General features: G+C 39.6%; 2 protein-coding genes across 2 annotated transcripts in view; one reads left to right on the top strand and one right to left on the bottom strand.

Moving 5' to 3' along the window:
- Positions 1–15211, bottom strand: part of LOC141442401 (octopamine receptor beta-1R-like) — a gene marked incomplete in the record, with an annotated part of 143786 nt that overhangs the window by 3885 nt on the left and 124690 nt on the right.
- Positions 10082–13282, top strand: LOC141442518 (uncharacterized). Its single transcript, XM_074107540.1, has one exon. It carries the CDS (start codon positions 10082–10084, stop codon positions 13280–13282), a length of 3201 nt encoding a protein of 1066 aa, XP_073963641.1.

Raw genomic sequence — 15211 nt, 5'->3', positions numbered from 1 at the left:
TTTTATTTCCATTTTAATCGTATTTCCGGGCCGAAAAATGTACAAAAAGTATTCAGAACTTGTACAAAAAACTATAAAAAGCCATTTAAAAACCATAACATTTTCAATTGCCATAAATATTTTGTAAAACACTAAATAAGCGGAAACTTTTTTCATAACCAGTTTCAATATATGTTTTTTTCGTACGTACTCGTATAACATGACATCAGTAGCACAGCGGTTCCTCCCTGGTACACAATTCAGTTTCTTTGTCTTTGACTGTACATTTAGTTTGTTGTGAGTTTGTTGGAGGACTATGGAATATCACTGGCACGATTTCTTACACAAAAAAGTTCAAGTACATTTTCTGTTTTTTTTTATTTTTTATTTCGAATATTTACCTGCAACCTGTTGGAAAGCTTCCTTTCCGTGTTCGTCGCGCTTCAGCCAACAGAACGCCCATCGGAATCTCCTTGACCACAGTCCCGTCACCTTCCTGTGATGCCGCACCTGGTTGGGAGTATCTTGCATGTCTCCATAGTTCACCGAACCCAGTGGGTCGAATACCATGAACAGACCGAACACCGTGAGCCCCAGTTGCACCCAGTTGAATAGGACTATACCTGAAAATGAAGGAGAGGATTAACTTGTTTTTATTTAAAGTAAGTGGCGTTAAAGATAACACGTCTGGCAAACGCTGTATAAATATCTACTGTAACTGAGAGGTGATGCATCCGATGACATAGTACAACCCATCTAACTCACAAATACCGATTGCATGCATTTAACTCTTCCATAACGTCCAAAGCCCGAGGTCGGCTCCATAGGAGCACCCTTTGGCAGGCTAAGTTAAAATAATCCCTTGCTGGGTGACCCGTTTGGCAGCTCGCCCTCTCTCCGGTAAGCTGTAAAAGCTGTCTGAGGCTAACAGCAACAGTTCGTTCGAAAAAAAGCCTCTCAGGTTGCCTAGCTAAATGTTCACCCCATTACCACTAACGTATAAGTAGGATCATTGAGATCGTTCTTTTCACGTATGTATGTATGAACGTATGCAATTTTCCTGTGATTGGATAAAAGTAGGCTTTTACTGCTCTGACATTTGCGTTCACTGTATTTTTATGGCTGGGGAACGCCTACCTACATCGAAGCAATCATGGTAAACCGCAGCCACGTAGGTACGCGATTTTTCCATCTTTTTAGGGTCCGGAGCCAAAATAGCAAAAGCAGAGTCCTTATAGTTTCGCCATGTCTGTCTGTCTGTCCGTCCGTCCGCAGATTTGGTCAGGGACTATGAATGCTAGAAAGCTGTTATTTTGCACGGATATATATGCAAACTATGCCGAAAAAATGGTATAATAAAAAAAATATTTTTTAAGGATATCTCCCATAGACGTAAAGTGGGGTGATTTTTTTTCTCATCCAACCTATAGTGTGGGTATCGTTTGATAGGTTTTTTAAAACCATTAAGGGTGATTTTTTGCGAAATATTCAACTTTAAAGTACAAATTTTCATTAAAATTTAGCGCCCCCTAAAATCTAAACTGGTGGGTGGAAAAATACGAAAAAATTCAGGATGGTAAAGGTATATCAAACTTTCAAGGAAAACTATAACGGCTAAGTTTGCTTGAGAATTATTAGTAGTTTTACTCTTAAATAGCCGCCTAAGGTATAAAATATACCTAAACTTGGAAGATTCCGTATAAAATACGAAATCCTTAGAAAAATATTACTTATTTTTTTCGAAATGGCTACGGAACCCTATCTTGGGCGTATCCGACACGCTCTGGTCGGTTTTTTTTAACTACCACCATTTGGTCAAATCCCAAAGGTTTGGCATGTGATTTAATTAGTTTAACACATACACAGGGGAACATCAACATATTTAATTTAATTACCTATGCTTTAGTGGGTCACTGTGCTTTATCCTGATAAGGTTTAGCCTGTGATATGTTTTGATCATTTTGTTGTGTGTACATAGTTAAATTAGCAATAAGTACATGTGCTGTGAAAGATTATGAAGTATGCACGTGCGTCCAAGTTGGTCACATTTTATTCCATTAGGATCTCAGGGGGTCTATTATTGCATTTCCAAATCCGTACTAGTCGTTATACCGCCGGCATTTGTCAATAACATTTACTTGTTTTGTACATACAAAGCCGCTTTAACTACTAAATAAAATATCCAATAGGCTTGAGAATAACGTCAAATTGTAAAGAATTCAAATTCTACGAATTTTTAAATTGAAAACTTTAAGTTTACTTATATTGATATTTTTTTTAGTAGCAATGTAGTTCACCACCGTGAAGGTCCTAATCGCGATGGCCCACTCCATACTTTAGCCACGGTTTAACCAGTGAGCAGAACGCATATTATGATGATATGATTATAATTAATTGTATGGCAGAAAGTTTGAAACATAAAGCGACGATAAGCCGTATTAAACAAGCATTGTGCAGCTTTATTTAAAAAACTCCAGCAAAAACATAATAAAAAAGAATTGAAAAATGTAAAAATAACCCGACACAAAAACATGAAAAAACGCCGACAAAAACGCCAGCAAAATACATGAAAACAGAACTTAAATGAAAATTTAAAAAACCCCCGACACAAAAACACGCCGACAAAAAACGCCAGCAAAAAACGCCGACAAAAAGGCCAGCAAAATACATGAAAACAAGAACTTAAATTGAAATTTAAAAAACCCCCGACACAAAAACACGCCGACAAAAACGCCAGCAAAAAATGAAAAGTAAAGTTAAACGCCGACAAAAACGCCGAAAAACCGCCCGGAGTAAAAACGCCGCCAAAAAAGACAACTAAAAAGTAAAAAATAATTATGCGCTAGATGTTGCCCGCGACTTCATCTGCGAAGATTTTGTTTATCACTCTCCCGCGGGAACTATGCAGATTTCTCGTAAAATTAGCCTATGTCGTTCTTCAAGGTCCATTCTATCTCAATACGAAAACTTATCAAAATTGAATGGTTTAGGCGTGAAAAGGTAACAGACAGAAAAACAGACAGACAGTTACTTTCGCGCTTATAATATTAGTATGCATTAGTATGGATGCAAGTATGGATTGGCCCTTTAAGTTCAATATAAGTGACTAGTAATATTTTTTTTATCTTAGCGTCGTCGGTGTCGGGGGACCGCTAAGATTAACCAAAAACTACAGAACATATGTTGTATTTTTTACGTATTAACGTTAGCGGTCCCCCGACACCAACGACGCTAAGATAAAAAAAATATTACTAGTCACTTATATTGAACTTAAAGGGCCAATCCATACTTGCATCCATACTAATGCATACTAATATTATAAGCGCGAAAGTAACTGTCTGTCTGTTTTTCTGTCTGTTACCTTTTCACGCCTAAACCATTCAATTTTGATAAGTTTTCGTATTGAGATAGAATGGACCTTGAAGAACGACATAGGCTAATTTTACGAGAAATCTGCATAGTTCCCGCGGGAGAGTGATAAACAAAATCTTCGCAGATGAAGTCGCGGGCAACAGCTAGCGCATAATTATTTTTTACTTTTTAGTTGTCTTTTTTGGCGGCGTTTTTACTCCGGGCGGTTTTTCGGCGTTTTTGTCGGCGTTTAACTTTACTTTTCATTTTTTGCTGGCGTTTTTGTCGGCGTGTTTTTGTGTCGGGGGTTTTTTAAATTTTCAATTTAAGTTCTTGTTTTCATGTATTTTGCTGGCCTTTTTGTCGGCGTTTTTTGCTGGCGTTTTTGTCGGCGTGTTTTTGTGTCGGGGGTTTTTTAAATTTTCAATTTAAGTTCTTGTTTTCATGTATTTTGCTGGCGTTTTTGTCGGCGTTTTTTCATGTTTTTGTGTCGGGTTATTTTTACATTTTTCAATTCTTTTTTATTATGTTTTTGCTGGAGTTTTTGTCAGCATTTTTTTGTGTCGGGGTTTTTTAAATTTTCAATTTATTGCTGGCGTTTTTGTCGGCGTGTTTTTGTGTCGGGGGTTTTTTAAATTTTTGAATTCTTTTTTCTGTTTTTGCTGGCGTTTTTGTCAGCGTTTTTTTGTGTCGGGGTTTTTTAAATTTTCAATTTAAGTTCTTTATTTCATGTTTTTTAAACTTTGGGATATTATTTATTATACGTAATCCGTTTCTTATTACGACCGTCAATCTTATGAATAGAAACCAACTTATAAATACCATTCCAATTAAGCCGAACACGATATCTGTACTGTACCTAATTTGCTGGGGAGTCGAGTATCCTACAAGTTCCAGGAGATGCCTCAGGATCAAGTCAAGGTTTCTAATATATTTATAAACTACTACTTAGCTTTTGCCCGCGACTTCATCCTCGTAAAATTCGGTTATCGTATCGCTACCTCGCGGAAACCATTAAATTTGTCGGAATATTAAAAAAGTAGCCAATGTCCTTCTGAAAGGTCCAATCTATCTCTATACCAAAATTCATCATAATTGGTTTAGTGATTTAGGCGCGAGAAAAGATTCCCAATCTATATGATCCGCGGACCACTGATGGTCCCGACTCCCGAGAGCCTCGGGAGAGATCTTCGTTAGGGTCCTCTTCCCCGCAGCACATAATTATTATGTAAAAGTTGAATATGGGTTATGATTTTGATAAGTTTTATCACTTTTGTTTTATATTTTTGCTCACAAAAACTACTGAATTAAGTCATCTAACTTCAAGTGGAATTTTTAATATACTGTTAATTTATGTGTTCATCTATACATGTATTATATTTCTGTTCACAAAAACTACTGAATTAAGTCATCTAACTTCAAGTGGAATTTTTATTATACTGTTAATTTATGTGTTCATCTATACATATATAAAAGAAGAAACCCACTGACTGACTGATTGATCAACGCACAGCCGAAACTACAGAGATTAAGTAATATGTGCCCCTGTTTTAGCTACCTACCTGTGTTTTCGTTAGGGGTTAAAAATAGCTAGTAAATTTATAATTATTAAAACTTAATTAAATTTGTACATACCTACTTAGTACAGACATACATAGCTTAGTAAAGTTTAATGTATTATTCACTCATGAAGCCTATGTTTTATGCAGTATGATTTAATTAGCGTCTAGGCTAGCTTGCTACTCATGCGGTGCGCGGTACGCAGTATAGGTACGGAGCGCGGGGCCCGCGGGGGGCGTCGCCAAGTACGGCGACCCGAACGGGCAGACACGTGAGGGCAGACGTCGTTGATGGTCGTGTCCACTTTGCGAATTTTTTGATCGAGTATATTTCATGTTTTATAAAATCAACGTTTTCATATCATTGTTTTTAATATTTACCTACGTTGCTTAAGTAGCTTATTTGTATTTAAATTTCATACTGTATAATTTTTATTACGTAGTTGTATTCAGATTTTAGGTAGATTAAGAACCTAAGTAAGTACTTATAATACTAGTACGAGTAGACACGACACGCTACACAATATTGCACCACCGCTCCTACGGTTTTGTTTGAGTTGCAACTTGAAATTATTATTATGATTTATCTTTCGTATTTTGTAATTAAAATGTGATAGATAACATTTATTTCAGTTCTAATATCCTACTTAGAGTTTTGGTCGAATTCACGTAGGTACTCTTCCTATTAGTAATAATTTACATTAAGTACCTAGTCATGCTAAGGGTGATTTCTTAAATTTTGTTTACGATTGCTACAATAACGAATCGAGTGTTATTACTTAACTTACCTTTGGATTATATGTTGTACAACTAGGTAAATTAACTAGATTTGCAATAAAAGAATTATCGTATCAAAGTAAGTTGGTCGGAAACTTAGTTAAGTTTTTTTGTACTTAACTATATTTAAGAGTACAGTTGTGAGCATTTTTCAGGGTATATTTAGACACCACATTAAATAGCGTGTTTTGGCGTTTATATAATACCTAGTTTAGTTAATAATACCTATCTTTGTTTAAAATTATTTTGATTTAATTCCTTTGCATATATGTAACAGTTTGTAGTTGTGTTTTAGGGATTAAAAAGCGTGTAAATTATTTAAGTAAATATTATGTAAGTAAACATTTCTGTGTGAACTCCATTATTTATATAAATAACGTGTACAATTATTCATGTGACTATTGTTAATTTCTATGTATGTAAACATAACATAGGTAGTACTGGCTAATTATTTTGTGGTTCTCCTTAGTTGTTTCTTTTAAGTATTTCTTGTTTACTTACTTTTGATTAGTATTAATTCATTATAAATTTGTTATGTATAACTTCTAAAGTGCATTATAGGTAGGAATCAGATTATAAATTATTGTGTAAATTTCTGTTAGAAGTCGTATACTTAATTGTTCCTCTATGATAGCGCATAATTACGTAGGTATTGTGTTTTAAAATGTTAATTATTGTACCTTCATAACAACCGTACCTACATAGTTTGTAGTCGTGTAGAAGTGAGATAGATAGATAAATAATTAAACATCTTCAAGATGGCACTCGGGAAAAAAACTAAAAAAGCACAAAATGAAGCTAAAAAGCGTAAATTGATTCAACTTGAACAGGATGTTCCTGAGAGAGAGATTTTCTTGAAATCACAAGCAACTCGTAAAGCTGAATTACGAAGTAAAGAAACTGAATTCGAAAGGCAGTGTCGTTTGGAAAGAGATGCATCATCGAAAGCTTTTAAGAGGGCGTTCGAAATTTCGAATGAAAGTATTTTACGACAAACAATAAATGCAAAGCAAAACAGTCTTAAAAGATGTAATGAGTGTCCTGAACAACGTGCCACAAGGCGTGCCAAAGATGCAAAGGCTACAGCTCAGTCGAGACTAAACGAGACTCCGGAGCAACGTGCCTCGAGGCATGCTCGGAATACAGAAGCTACATCTCAGTCGAGGCTTAGTGAGACTCCTGAGCAGCGTGCCTCGAGGCGTGACCAGGATGCTAAGTTTACGGCTCAGTCGAGGCTTAATGAGACTCCTGAGCAACGTGCCTCGAGGCATGCTCAAAATGCAGAGGCTACATCTCAGTCGAGGCTTAGTGAGACTTCTGAGCAGCGTGCTTCGAGGCGTAACCAAGATGCTGAGGTTACGGCTCGGTCGAGGCTTAATGAGACTCCTGAGCAACGTGCCTCGAGGCATGCTCGGAATGCAGAAGTTACATCACAGTCGAGGCTAAGTGAGACTCCTGAGCAGCGTGCCTCGAGGCGTAACCAGGATGCTAAGATTACTGCTCAGTCGAGGCTTAATGAGACTCCTGAGCAACGTGCCTCGAGGCATGCTCAAAATGCAGAAGCTACATCTCTGTCGAGGCTTAGTGAGACTTCTGAGCAGCGTGCCTCGAGGCGTAACCAGGATGCTGAGGTTACGGCTCGGTCGAGGCTTAATGAGACTCCTGAGCAACGTGCCTCGAGGCATGCTCGGAATGCAGAAGCTACATCACAGTCGAGGCTTAGTGAGACTCCTGAGCAGCGTGCCTCGAGGCGTAACCAGGATGCTAAGTTTACGGCTCAGTCGAGGCTTAATGAGACTCCTGAGCAACGTGCCTCGAGGCATGCTCAAAATGCAGAAGCTACATCTCAGTCGAGGCTTAGTGAGACTTCTGAGCAGCGTGCCTCGAGGCGTAACCAGGATGCTGAGGTTACGGCTCGGTCGAGGCTTAATGAGACTCCTGAGCAACGTGCCTCGAGGCATGCTCGGAATGCAGAAGCTACATCACAGTCGAGGCTTAGTGAGACTCCTGAGCAGCGTGCCTCGAGGCGTAACCAGGATGCTGAGGTTACGGCTCAGTCGAGGCTTAATGAGACTCCTGAGCAACGTGCCTCGAGGCATGCTCGGAATACAGAAGCTACATCTCAGTCGAGGCTTAGTGAGACTCCTGAGCAGCGTGCCTCGAGGCTTAACCAGGATGCTGAGGTTACGGCTCAGTCGAGGCTTAATGAGACTCCTGAGCAACGTGCCTCGAGGCATGCTCGGAATGCAGAAGCTACATCTCAGTCGAGGCTTAGTGAGACTCCTGAGCAGCGTGCCTCGAGGCTTAACCAGGATGCTGAGGTTACGGCTCAGTCGAGGCTTAATGAGACTCCTGAGCAAAGTGCCTCGAGGCATGCTCGGAATGCAGAAGCTACATCTCAGTCGAGGCTTAGTGAGACTCCTGAGCAGCGTGCCTCGAGGCTTAATCAGGATGCTGAGGTTACGGCTCAGTCGAGGCTTAATGAGACTCCTGAGCAACGTGCCTCGAGGCATGCTCGGAATTCCGAAACCACAAGTCTGCGTAGAAGTCTGATTCGAAGCGTAGAAACAGAAAACGAAAGAAATAGCCGACTACATTCTCAAAGAATACAGTTTCAAGAGTGGAGAGCCAGGTGTAATACAGATTTTGAAAGTTCCATAACAGTGTTTGCTGAGATTTTTTGTATGATATGTAAGAAACTTTGTTATAAGAAGCAGTTAGGTTCAATCACAGTTGTCGATATACAAAGAAATATATTACCAAGTGAATTGATGACGAGCGATATTATTACTGCTTGCCATAGATGCATTAGAATACTTCGCAGGGGAAGAACACCTTCTCAAGCTTACTGGAACGCCATGTATTTAGACGAGATACCCCAGGAAATTGCAACTTTGTCCGATATGGAAATACGATTGTTAAGTAGGATAATTCCATTTGTGAAAATGGTCAAACTCAGTGGTCGCTTCGGACAGCGCGGTTTTCATGGTCAGGCTGTACTTTTTGGCCAGGACGTTGAAGAAATAGCTGAACAACTGCCCCTACAAATGAATAGTATTGGTTTAGTTATTGTCTGTGAACAGTTAGAATCAGTACAGAGATTACGTAACTTTTCTGTAAATATACAAAAACTAAAAAATGCATTAGATTGGCTTGTCATTAACAATCCTTTGTATAGAAATGTGAATATTAATTTCAGTTACGATTACAATATTAATGAAATTTGCCATATTCTACGGGATGACTTACAGGAAAACAATAATGAATCAATAGTTTATTATCAAGATATAGGAAATAATCGGCGTATATTGAGAGGCTCCTTTCATCAAGGTCATGCCAAATTTTGCGATTTTTCTCGAGGTAAACAGTGTACTGCAAATGCCGCTGTGGCCATTGCAGTTTCAAACATAAAACAAGTTGGGACGTGGTCTTCCGATATAATTGATACAATTTTGATTTCTGGTGATCATTTATACTCTAGTAGTATACATTCTCGAAGGGCTCCAAACGTAGCTGAGCTAAATGTAGAATATTTGTGTGCTGAAGAATTACAAACTAATTTTGAAGTGTTAAATCATTCATGTTTAATACGAGTGCCTCCTGAGGCAACTATAATTTGCGGTCATCTAAGGATAAATAACCAAGATGCTGGATTTCCAAATCTTCAAAATGGCTTAGTGGATTTTTTAAATAATTGTGATGCAGGTCAAGGAGGAATCCTTACAAGTAATGGCATTTCGGTAGCTATTTGGAAGGCAGAAAACTTGTATTACCTGTTTGACTCACACTCAAGAGGACCTAAAGGTCGTGTAGCTCAGGATGGCGCAGCTTGTGTGATGTCTTTCCCTGATGTTTCATCCATGTACTCCGTTTTAAAATCTAATATACCAAAATCGCAGCAAAACAGACTTGACGACGACCAATATAGCATCACTAAGATTAACACAACTGTTATAGGAAATTTAAATGAAAATCCTGATTTGATACATGTAGAATCACATATTTCGCAAAATTCTTTATCACCAGAAAAGTCTAGCCAATTAAACGAGGATACCAATATTCTTATATCGTCATCAATTTTACGGGCTATTGACGAACCTATTCCTGAGCTAAACTCTGTTATTGAAAATGGCAACTGTGATCAGTTGCCTGTTCATCAACTGCGTAGGAAAACAGGACCACCACTACAAATTTCACGAGAAAAAAGAGCAGAAGAATTAGCTTGGTTTCATTTGTTTCCTTACGGCCGAAATGGATTTCAAGAAAACCGAAGTCATCCAATTACACCCTTAGATTATTGTCAAGCTAGGATAATGGGAGTCGATACACGTTTTCAGAGACATGAGTATCTTTTTTATGCTTTGTCGTTAATGGAGTATTATAGAGCTAAGCAAAATGTTGGCGTATGTCTGAGAATGCGGCAAGGCGAAAATTTACCAGAAAACTTAGTTCAAAATATTCACCTCAACATGCGGAGCATGCGGGGATCGAATGCCTACTGGCAAAATGCATGCTCCAACCTAATTGCTATGGTTAAGAATCTCGGCCCCCCTACATGGTTTCTTACCTTGAGTTGCAATGATCTAAACTGGGACGACATGCTGAAAGCACTTCTGATTTCTGCCGGAAGACCTAATGAAAGTCCAAGCAATTTAAGTTTTAGTGACAGACAGAAATTGGTTGAAGATCATCCTGTGACTTTGAGTAGACAATTCATGATACGTGTCAATGCATTTATGAGGTTTTTGAAAAACGATCACCATGTGTTAGGTGGGAAACTTGTGGATTTCTGGTGGAGAATAGAATTCCAAAACCGTGGAAGTCCACATCTGCATATGTTATGCTGGATTGAAAATGCACCACATTTTGATACTCCTGAAGGCAGATCTTTGATCAATGAGACCATTTCATGTTCTTTGAATAATGATGATGACGAATTAAATGAAATCGTCAAACGTGTACAAATCCACAATCATTCATCAACATGTTACAAGAAAAGAAACGATCTACACTGTCGATTTAATTTTCCTAGACCGGTAAGTGACCAAATGACTCTGCTCGGACCTGATGAAACAATTCGGAACAATGGACGGTTTTGTATTTTAAAAAGAAGTCCCGCAGAACAGTATGTCAACAATTACAATCCGCAAATATTAAAGCTTTGGAGAGCTAATATGGATATCCAGGCCTGCGGAAATGTTACTGCTGTTTCGTATTATATTGCTAAATATACGTCTAAGCATGAGCCCCAGGATGTGGGTCAAGCTGTAAAAGACGCTGTCAGCAGAGTGCGTGCATCTCGTGGTGATATTGGTCGACAATTGTTTGCTGTTTCAATGGCTATTTTAAACCATCGTAGAGTGTCGGCATGTGAATGTGCTTACAGGTTATGTCATTTGAAATTGAGAGACAGTTCACGCAAAGTAGTGTTTGTCAACACATGCCGACCTCACGAGCGATATAGGATTCTACGTTATGACAGCGACCATGGTCAGACTTACCAAAATATATTTGATAAATATGTTCAAAGGCCGGATAGTCTGGAGCATCTGAGTCTGGCAGAGTTTGCTGTAAACTATGAACACGTGACGCGATCTACTGATAATGAAGATGATGGAGATGCAGAAGCTTACGACAACGTAGAAGAAGGTGTTGAAGCCGCACCAACGACCATCCGACTTCTCAATGGCAGCGTCATGAAAAAGCGAACAAAACCTGCTATTTTGAGAACTCGGTATTACACACAAATGGGAGACAGAGAGGGCTATTTTTATAGTTATCTTGTAGCTCATGTACCATTTCGAAACGAAAACATTTTGATGGCAGGTTACGAAACATGTGAAGAAGCTTTTATGGCACACCGTCATGAACTACGCCCATTTCATGGTGATTCTGTTGAGCAGTTTCAATATATAGAACGCGAGCTTCAACAAGTTATCGGACAAGTGCTAGCACTGGCTGATAATTCTCAATTTGATGACGCTAATGGCAATGATCGCGATAAAAATGCCGATAACCACAACATAGGAGCTATTGTTGATGGATATGACCCGAGAGTGGCTGATGTTGATATTGAAATAGAAGAAGTCGGAGATGAACTACATATCAATATCACAGACGAAGAATTTCATGCCATGGTCAGTAGTATGAATGTAGATCAAAGACGAATATTTGATGAAGTTACTAAACGGATTCGAAATGAAATCACGAAGACTAATGAAAATGTTCCTTTAAAGTTATTTGTGACAGGAGGAGCTGGCTGTGGAAAAACGTTCGTGCTCAAAACAATTGTTCAGCATATTCGTCGGTGCTACGCTCCAACAACAGACCTGTTATTAAATGCGACTTTTGTAGAAGTAACAGCACCAACAGGAGTAGCGGCACGCCTTATCAATGGGAAAACCATCCACAGTGCACTGTGTTTAGGAATTGAAAAAGGTAAAGCTACAGTCTATAGACAGATGACAGGACAGCGGTTGGAGGATATGAGAAGAAAATGGCGACACATTCGGTGGCTTATAATAGATGAAATCTCAATGGTATCATACGAAGTTTTACGGTCGATTCATCTTCGATTGCAAGAATTAAAAAACTGCAATGATATATTTGGCGGAGTAAATATTATTATCTTCGGGGATATTATGCAGCTGTCGCCTGTCAAAGGGAGTTGGTGTTTCCAACAACCGTTTACATTCCAAGGGGAACCGCATCTATGGCGTTATTTTGGGCTTTGCGAGTTGAAAACCAACGTGCGACAGCAAAACGATTGCCAATTTATTGATATTTTAAATCACCTTCGCGTAGGTGAGTTAAGTATGGAGCAATATGAAATTTTGCTTGAAAGAAGTCGTGTGCCTTTGATTGGTGATTTTGCTGATGGAGAAGCTGTGCGTATTTTTCCTACAGTCAAACTCGTTAATGATTATAATGAGAAAATGGTGGAATTAATGGCCAGAACAGTTAAAATTTATACGTTACATGCTCACGATGAATCTAAAGAACCCGCTACTTATGGTGAAAAGCCAAATCTTTCATCTATCCCTCAAGATCCGAACTGTACAGGAGGATTAGTCAGTTCTATTAAAATTGCTATAGGCGCTCGAGTGATGTTGCGGATGAATTTAAAAGTCTCAGAGGGTTTAGTAAATGGAAGTATGGGGATAATTAAGAAACTGGAATGGAATGGACTACGAAGAGACCAATTGGAAGAGGGGGAACTCCCAAAACTTATATTTATCGAATTTGATGATAAGTCGATTGGTAGAAGCTTTAAAGAAGAAAATGGATGGGTTCCAATACAGCCACAGAGTTTAACATTTCAGGGCCTGAAGGGGTATGGCAATATTGAAAGAATAATGTTCCCTTTCATTTTAAGTTGGGCTGTAACCGTTCATAAATTACAGGGAACAACAGTGGAAAAGGCTGTTGTATACTTAGGCAAAAAAACTTTTGCAAAAGGCCAGGCTTATGTGGCTTTAAGTCGGGTGAAAAGTTTACAAGGTGTTGCAATTTGTGAATTGGATCAAAGAAAATTATTCAATTGTCCTCATGACAAATCAGCGTTAGAAGAACTGCAAAGAATAAGAAATCCAAACAAAGCTTTGTCTCAACAATAATATTTTTGCGTTGGGGGTCTTTGAGTTTGTAATTTAATTTTAAACAGTCATAATTTTCAGGTATGGAAGTAAGTCAAAAGTTAACGCAAATTAACAATATAGAAATGCGTTGTTAACTTGTTACTACTGCAGAATGTCAAGTTCCTCTACACATAAACATTAACTTATCGTGATGCCACCATCGCACTGTAAATAGAATAAAATACTGATAAACAACAAGTTCCTCTACACATAAACATTAACTTATCGTGATGCCACCATCGCACTGTAATAGTACATTACTGCAGAGGCCATGAAGTAAGGGATTGATGGACGAGTTCGGGGTAGACGGCCGAGTAGTAGACGAGGCCGGATAAAACGAGTCCAGCAATCCCTGTTCTGGCCGAGGCTTGTATAGTGCTTTTCTCAAACAATGTGAGAAAATATTTCATCCATCCATCCATCCATCCATCCATCCATCCATCCATCCATCCGTCCGTCCGTCCGTCCGTCCGTCCGTCCGTCCGTCCGTCCATCCGTCCGTCCCATCCATCCGTCCATCCATCCGTCCATCCATCCATCCATCCGTCCATCCGTCCGTCCGTCCATCCATCTGTCCGTCCGTCCATCCATCCGTCCGTCCATCCATCCGTCCGTCCATCCATCCGTCCGTCCATCCATCCGTCCGTCCGTCCATCCGTCCGTCCATCCGTCCGTCCGTCCGTCCATCCGTCCGTCCATCCATCCATCCATCCATCCATCCATCAGTCCGTCCATCCATCCGTCCGTCCATCCATCCGTCCATCCATCCGTTCGTCCATCCATCCGTCCGTCCATCCATCCGTCCGTCCATCCATCCGTCCGTCCATCCATCCGTCCGTCCGTCCATCCATCCGTCCGTCCATCCATCCGTCCGTCCATCCATCCATCCATCCATCCATTCTTCCGTCCGTCCGCCCATCAGTCCATCCGTCCGTCCGTCCATCCATCCGTCCATCCATCCATCCGTCCGTTCGTCCGTCGCATCGCATCGCATCGCATCGCAAATGCTTACAGAGTAGTGGTGGTTGGCTGTTCGTAATTTTTCTTTTGTCAGTTTAATGTTAGTAAGCAAATTTAAAAAGTTAGAGCAGCGGACAATAATGGATTTTCATACATACTTCATGGCCTAGGCCAAGAAGTTATGTAGGGAGGTGGTAGGCAGCCATAAATGAGAAACTTTATGTCTCTATTTCGTGATATTAACGCATACATTTCCGAGCATGTTTGAGATTAGATCCATCACTAGAAAACCGCATTCAAATCGGTTCACCCGTTTAAGAGCTACAATGCCACAGACAGACACACATAGCGGTCAAACTTATAACACCCCTCTTTTTGCGTCGGGGGTTAATAAAAAGCTTTTATCATCATCCCAAGTAAAGCATCCAAGTCCAAGTAGTGAAATATTAAAATTAATTGGATATCCTGGCTGCAGCATCAGCTCATCGTGTTGCCACCATTGCATTGTATGTAGAATCAATTACTGATCAAAACGAATCCAAACACGACATATGTGCTATTATTTTTTATAGAGTGTACTATTGTGCTAGATATCCTGGCTGCAGCATCAGCTCATCCTGTTGCCACCATTGCATTGTTTGTAGAATCAAATACTGATCAAAACGAACCCAAACACGATATATCTGCTATAGTTTTATTAAGAGTGTACCTACTAGTGTTCTGGATATCCTGGCTGCAGCATCAGGCCGAGAATTCCATAATCTTGCATAGCTATATAGCATATATGGGTGTTTCAAATTTTAGGTCCCAAATATGTTTGAAAGTAAAGTAAATATCCATTATGCGTCTAAGATTCCTACCGCAGCGAACAAAAGATCTGATGATCTTGAAACGGCTGAACCGATTTTGATAAATCATGTCTAAGATCCATCGCTAGAAAACCAGCTT

The sequence above is a fragment of the Choristoneura fumiferana genome, chromosome 25, assembly GCF_025370935.1.
Source record: "Choristoneura fumiferana chromosome 25, NRCan_CFum_1, whole genome shotgun sequence".
In the NCBI taxonomy this organism is placed as follows: domain Eukaryota; kingdom Metazoa; phylum Arthropoda; class Insecta; order Lepidoptera; family Tortricidae; genus Choristoneura; species Choristoneura fumiferana.
This window is presented reverse-complemented; position numbering and strand designations above follow the sequence as displayed.